This window comes from Solanum tuberosum, unplaced genomic scaffold (assembly GCF_000226075.1).
Source record: "Solanum tuberosum cultivar DM 1-3 516 R44 unplaced genomic scaffold, SolTub_3.0 scf00008, whole genome shotgun sequence".
Classification (NCBI taxonomy): Eukaryota; Viridiplantae; Streptophyta; class Magnoliopsida; order Solanales; family Solanaceae; genus Solanum; species Solanum tuberosum.
This window is the reverse complement of record NW_006238934.1, coordinates 1,051,034-1,057,805: the sequence shown is the minus strand read 5'-3', so window position 1 is coordinate 1,057,805 and position 6,772 is coordinate 1,051,034. Positions and strand designations below refer to the sequence as shown.

The 6,772-nt window shown below is 34.2% G+C and overlaps 2 protein-coding genes across 2 annotated transcripts; one reads left to right on the top strand and one right to left on the bottom strand.

Annotated features, from left to right (window-relative positions):
• The first annotated feature begins 1,467 nt into the window (after positions 1-1,467).
• LOC102584667 (heme-binding-like protein At3g10130, chloroplastic) lies at positions 1,468-2,428 on the top strand. Its single transcript, XM_006338936.2, has one exon. It carries the CDS (start codon positions 1,674-1,676, stop codon positions 2,271-2,273), a length of 600 nt encoding a protein of 199 aa, XP_006338998.1. The 5' UTR covers positions 1,468-1,673; the 3' UTR covers positions 2,274-2,428.
• A 142-nt stretch (positions 2,429-2,570) lies between these two features.
• On the bottom strand, positions 2,571-6,071 carry LOC102596691 (uncharacterized protein At1g04910-like). The gene is made up of 8 exons (XM_006339219.2): positions 5,301-6,071; positions 4,688-4,760; positions 4,520-4,590; positions 4,342-4,430; positions 4,129-4,261; positions 3,821-4,053; positions 3,264-3,740; positions 2,571-3,160 (listed from the first exon to the last, which is right to left on the bottom strand). Exons 1-8 carry the CDS (start codon positions 5,892-5,894, stop codon positions 2,905-2,907), a joined length of 1,926 nt encoding a protein of 641 aa, XP_006339281.1. The 5' UTR covers positions 5,895-6,071; the 3' UTR covers positions 2,571-2,904.
• Positions 6,072-6,772: the final 701 nt, after the last annotated feature.

The following is a 6,772-nucleotide window of genomic DNA, read 5'->3' as shown; positions in this document are numbered from 1 at the left end:
TAAACAAAAAATTATAAAATCGCATAATAAATTATTACAAAGTTATTTGTTCTTCACTTAAGTAATTGTTTCATCTAACTTTAATTTAATTAAAAAAATTGAACATAAATTGTACTTGATATGCTCATATCTCTCAACTACTCTTACAAATAACCTATTAAGTAGAAAAAAAAAATACATTAGTGAGTAAATATTAACTTAGAAGTTAAATACACTAAGATAAAAATTAACAAACATCACTGACTTCTAACTATTTACAAGAAAAATCAATAGTTAAATATTATTGAATAACGAAATTTTAAAAAGTTACCACAAGTTTGAGTCAAAAACACTTCTAATAAAATTTAATCAAAAAAATTATAACTAGTCCACTTGACTAAATATTAATAACTAATTGATCAAATTTTCCCAAGTCCTCAATCAATTGGACTTGATATTCTTGTATTTATATTCACCAAATTTAAAGTAATAATAAATTTTATATTGGTGAGAATTAATAATTTTAAAAGTAATTTTGTGATTATAAATTTTATTTACATATGAAACAAATGGTTAGTAGATATAAATGTGGGGTTGTTTTTAACAAAAATATAAACTCATGGATCAATTATTGTATTTAAAAATATCTCAAATCATGATATGGAATCACATGGTGATTCCATATCATGGTTTTTGGAGAATATGATATCACCTCTCATGATATGGAATCATGAGATGGAATCAGCGTAAAATCGCATGTCCAAACGCTGATTCCATCTCACGACACCATACCCGTGATATGGTATCGCATGGCCAAACGCCTACTTAACTTCAACTTTTCACATGGCATGTTTAAAGCCACAAGATTAAAGGGCATTTTGGTACATTTGATATAACTTTAATTTAGAACCATAAAATTAAAAAATCTTATTTCTTTTCTTAAACTTTGTTCCAAGTCAAACTAGGCCTCAAATAATAATGCACCAAGGCCTATCCGAACAAAAATCCAGTATTTTTTTTATTTTATGACAAGGGAAAACTGCAGCCGCTATCCTTTAGGTGCACACAGGGTAAAACCTCCACTCCTATGCAATATAGCTCGCAAACCACATAGGAGAGGTAACCCGCACTAGGCAAGGCCGATGCAACGAGCTCGATCCAAAAGGCAAACCCCTTGCTTTCGCTGGTAAGGAATTTCAAACTTCTTAGTCATGACTATCTGAACTAATCATTTGTTGTTCAAAAAATTCTTATTTAAGTAGTTCATACTTCATACATATCTTACTGTTATTCTTTGTTTAAATAAAATTTCTCTTTGTTTTTCTTTAATAATTCAAATAATTTCAACTTTATGTGACATGCATAAGATCATTAATAATGAAAGATTTTTCTTTAATATATCACACGTTCAAAGACTGATTTCATCTCATATCATATTGCGATCGGAATAGAATAAAACCATGGGAGTACAATTTTTTCTTTTGATGCAAGAAACAAGTAAACGTGGCAAAACAAACTCCACAGCCTATTTTTCCCCTTGCCCTCATCTACCGCCATTCATTTTGCAGCAAACAAAACCCCTTTCCCAAGTTGATTTCTCACCAGAAGCTTCCTTTCCTTCCATTTAAGTACTAACAATTCACAGCCAACATTTAATCTCAAATTCCATTTTGTAACAACTAATCTCATCCAAAATGGGCATGATTTTGGGGAAAATCTCTGTTGAAACACCCAAATACGAATTGATTCAATCTACACCTGATTACGAAATCCGAAAATACCCAGCAGCTGTTATAGCTCAAGTCACATACGATCCAACCAACTTTAAAGGCAACAAAGACGGCGGATTCATGCTACTAGCCAATTACATCGGCGCATTGGGTAATCCCCAAAACTCCAAACCTGAAACAATCGCCATGACAGCCCCAGTAATCACCAAATCGTCTGAGGAAATCGCCATGACTGCACCGGTGGTAACTAAGTCCGGTGACGGAGAGAACAATACAGTGACTATGCAGTTTATTTTGCCGGCGAAGTATACGAAAGCTGAAGAAGCACCGAAGCCGTTGGATGAGAGAGTGGTGATTGTTGAAGAAGGGGAAAGGAAGTATGGGGTGGTGAAGTTTAGTGGGACTGCAAATGATAAAGTGGTGAAAGAGAAAGTGGAGAATTTGAAGAAATGGTTAGAGAGAGATGGGTTTAAGATAATTGGGGAATTTGAGTTGGCTAGGTATAATCCGCCATGGACATTGCCTCCATTTAAGACTAATGAAGTTATGATTCCAGTTGAGTAATGAGCTGAAACTAGTGTATATAAAGTTAAAAAAAAAGAGTGTTGTGTAGCTAGAGCTTGTGAATTTTTATTTATTTTGCGTTTTGTATCGAGTTCTTGTTTCTTTGATTACGTTGTTGAATAATAGAGGTGGATATAAAATTTAAGTTTTAATGAGTTTTTTGAGTTTCGAAATATTGAAAAAGAAAAAACACATGAACAAGTCAACCTACAGTATTGGCTGCTAAAACTTTAGACTCATACAAATCGATAATGTAAACAGTTCATCTGAGTATGAAGATGAAGAAATTTGCAACCATGTATAATGACGTTTGTGGTATGTTACATTGTGAATCTGTGGAAAACCTAATAAATAAACCAATTACCAAAACCAACTCAGAATAAATAAGAAAATGAATAAATGTTCTATACTGCACAGTAAAGAATGATTTGAGTACCTGTGTTATCTGCCTCTTCTGTTTTTCACATTAGCCACCATCTCTGCTTCAGAAGTTGCTCGCTTCTTTAAGATTTGTTCATCAACATAATTCATATGGCGTAAGTCCTCTTTGATTCTACTTGCTGCCTAATACTGTAGATCAAATACTAATATTTGTCTAATCTACAACCAGTTACCAAGTTGAGATAAATCCTTATCTTTGTGCAGCAGCATTCAAACTCGGTCTCTTGTTAATTTGATGTTTGTTCGCTACCATCAAAGATCTATCACAAATACACCCTGGAAAAGGATTTGCATAAAAGTTCTCTTCTAATCTTGGAGATTCTCCCGCTTCTCTAGAGTAAGGTGCTCCTAATCTGTTGGAATGTAAAACCTTGACCTCGGAAGTAAACTCTTCTTGAGTGATCGCACCCTTATCCAACAAATCAATCAATCTTACAACATTCAGTCTGAAATGAAGAGAAGTACCAAAGAACATTGTTAGTTTTGCTTGAATCCTAGATAGATTGAGTGATGACAAAGTGAGTACAAAAATCTAAAGATAATAGTAACCTGTCGGGGCTTATGGTCTTTCGAAATCCTTCAAACCTTCTATGCCCTTGCACGGCCTTTGCCATATTGCCATCATATGTGTAAACAAAGACATCACTTTCAAGGGCTACGAGATAATCTAAGGCAGCAAGACGGTTTTGATAATGCCTGAAAGTCTGTAGTTCTTCCGTTGTTGTGAGAGTTGAGTGAGAGAAAACATTAGGATACTCATTTCGAAATGCATCCATGCTGTTGTTGCCATAAATTTCCCCAGCGACAATATAGATCCTGGTCGTGGAGGGATAGCCCATTGCTTTAAGAAACAAGGCAGCCTCCCTAGGCGACATAGGGCAGCCCCCTTGTAGTCGTTTCTCATTGCCGTCTATCTCTTTCTCTTTCCAGTGTTTCACTTGATACCTCATATAACGAAGTTCTTCAGCCTCTTGAGCAGTTAAATTGTTGCTGCAGCCAGTAAAGGCTAACATGTCTTTTTCATATCTGCAAACATGCTAAGTACTTACTTGAAAATGAATGGTTGAGAAATTGGCCAAGGGATACCATCATGTTAGAGAGATTACCTTAAGTGGAGAGCAATGTACGGTCTGCCATTGTCTCTAAGTCTATCCACCAACCTCTTTCCAAGCTCCTTGATCTCATTTGTGTACCGTAGAGCCTCATAATTTGCTCGACAGCGAAGCCTCTGAATAGAGGATGCCAAGCCATTGTTAGCAAGCCTTGAATCTGTATGCGTAAATTGTATCACCTTGTGCTTCTTTAGTAAAGGAAGAACCTCTCCTCTATAGTAACTAGCCTGCAGAAAAGCAACAAACTATAGTTCCAGCATGCAAAAGATTATCGCTTGCTAACAGTAGTTCAATTTACCGACCTTTGACCAAGAGACCGGTGCCTTCTCAATAGGGGACACAGCTGCATATTTTGGTGGCAAAGATTCAACAATCTCAATATCATCCTTTAAAACGTCAATGAAGCGTCTCCAGTCAAAAATATCTTTAAAATCACTGCAAGAGACAAAAAAACGGATTAGAACTAAAACTAACAGATGTAAGAAGAAACATAATGAAAAACTAAAGAATTGTACCTGGGATCTGTCCAAAAGGATTCATGATCAAGAGAAGGAAGAACCAAAGTGGCATTCAAAATTTTTGCAATAGCCACCATATCACATATCTGCGATAATCCAAAACAATGATCGTCATAAATAACAGCATCACAACAGCTGAAAATATATAGAATAGACAGCTTGAAGCTTCATTTACCCCTGTTCTCATCTGGTTTAATCCTCCATTGGCATGAACCAAGACATATCCATTAGTCGATGATCCAGTTCCTAAAATAATCATATAACATAAATATAGTAAGAACTGGTTCAAATGGATGAAGTGGAGATATTAAGGAATCAAAATGTAAAAAAGAACTTGACATACTTATTCGATCCCTAGGCCGAGCAATGCATTTGTAGTAAGTATCACTAGGTGGCTTCATCCATATTTCTGGTACCTGTCCAAACAATCAATATTGAACTAACAATTTAGACAAGTCAATCAAGCCAAACAAATCGGAGAAAACCATATTCTGCTCAGCATAAAACATTGTTCGTAAGCAATCAACAAGAAATAGAGCAGTAATCAAGGTTCTAATAAGGAAATTACTGAGAAAAAAAAACTATTTTGAGAATAGTAACTTGAACTTAAAAAATCAATATCTCATTTAATTAGCAAAAAAATAAACGAATATCCAAGATACTTAGGACCACAATTAACACCTAATTACTAAGCAAATTTTGCAGTCAACATTCCCCAAACCTAGTTAGTCACTGCCTACATACAACCTGCAAACTTTGTTGCTGCCTACTACTACTTCCATCCTTCCTGCACAGACACGGAGCCAGGATTTAAAATTTACGAGTTTTTAACTTGCTACTCACTTCATAGCTCGTTTTACTTACCGGATTCACAACTAAATATTCACACATATTTAATGAATTTCCTAATACAAAATACAGAATCTATACAAAAGTTATTATTTAAGAGAACTTACCGGCAACTGCTTCATCTGGCGTTTCCGGGCAACTCCACCAGAAGACGAAACAGAAACAGAGGACTCTGTTTCAGAAACAACTTTTTGAGCATTAACCCAATCATTCTTAAAATTCTGAACAACAAAAAGGCCATTATCTTTACTCATAAGATTCCCATTTACATCACCATTCATAACGATTGAAAACTTAAAAAATACAGAAATCATCACCAAAATCAACAATATCCCCAAAATCGTACGACCCATATTATTTCTTGATCCTAAACACGCCATAATTGAACCAAAACTCAATAACCATTCTTCTACTCTAAAAATCAAACTTTCCGGCACCCATTTACACGCTAATAAATATCCTACTATTGTACGAGGATGATGATGGTGGTGGTGATAAGGGAGGTTTCCGCTACCAGCGTTAATAATATTTGCATTATTGTTATTATCACCATAGTAATTATCAAATCCGATTTGCATATGATCTGATGATTTTTCAGGGTCGTTCTCCATAACCGGGCGTCGGTGGTGGATGGTGAGTCCGCTGCCGGCCACTCTGGGACTACCGCTGGCGGAATTGGTGGCGGTGCCACCGGTTGACATATTACAAAATAAAGAATCAAAAGAGAGAAATATGGGTCTATGAAAGATTTTTGCGAGGGAAGGGATGTTTGCCGATTGACATATTACAAAATAAAGAATCAAAGAGAGAATTATGGGTCTATGAAAGATTTTCGCGAGGGGAGGGATGTTTGCCGATTCAGGATGGTAGAAGGTGGTTTTAACGCTTGTGTGTGTGTTTTTTTTAATTTATTTATTTATACTCTTTAAATATGACGTTTTTATTTAAAAAAAAGAAAATTAGTCAACTTTTAAACTAAGCTAAATATGTACAAGTTGTCTAAAAGGAGAATTTTTTAACAACAAATTATGTCATCGTCTTATTAAAGGTAAAATGAAAATTAAGTTAAAAAAATTAATTCTATAAATTATAACATCATAAAATGTACTATCAAGTCACATGTAAATTATAACATCATAAAATTAATTCTATAAATCATAACATCTCACTTGTTGTTCAGAGCCGACATTGGAGCCCGACTAAATTTAAATCACATAATGCAGGACCCATTTGACGATGACAAAAGTAAAATTGAAAGGTTATAAATTTAAAGAATTTTCAAATTTGAAAGGGTTATATATATATATATATATACTTTTTTCCTGAATTGTTATATATCTTAATTTGGTTGAGAATGAATTTAAAATTGTAAAAAAATTTAAAATTTCATGATCTTAAACTTAAAACATGCATAATTTGTCAATAATACCTTTTAAATTTGTGATCTTAAATACTACTTATGACATTCTAGTTCTATGAGGGTGTATCATAATTAAAAGGAACAACAAAAATGTTAAGATTGAAAACTTATTAAAAACATAAATGCGTTATTCTATTTTATATAGAAAGTAAAATACAT

Coding starts and splice junctions, on each gene's coding strand:
- LOC102596691 (XM_006339219.2), bottom strand. CDS start 5,894: ATGTCAACCGGTGGCACCGCCACCAATTCCGCCAGCGGTAGTCCCAGA. Junction 4,431..4,519: donor TAAACCAGATGAGAACAGGG/GTAAATGAAGCT, acceptor GGATTATCGCAG/ATATGTGATATGGTGGCTAT. Junction 4,054..4,128: donor CACCGGTCTCTTGGTCAAAG/GTCGGTAAATTG, acceptor GCTTTTCTGCAG/GCTAGTTACTATAGAGGAGA.
- LOC102584667 (XM_006338936.2), top strand. CDS start 1,674: ATGGGCATGATTTTGGGGAAAATCTCTGTTGAAACACCCAAATACGAA.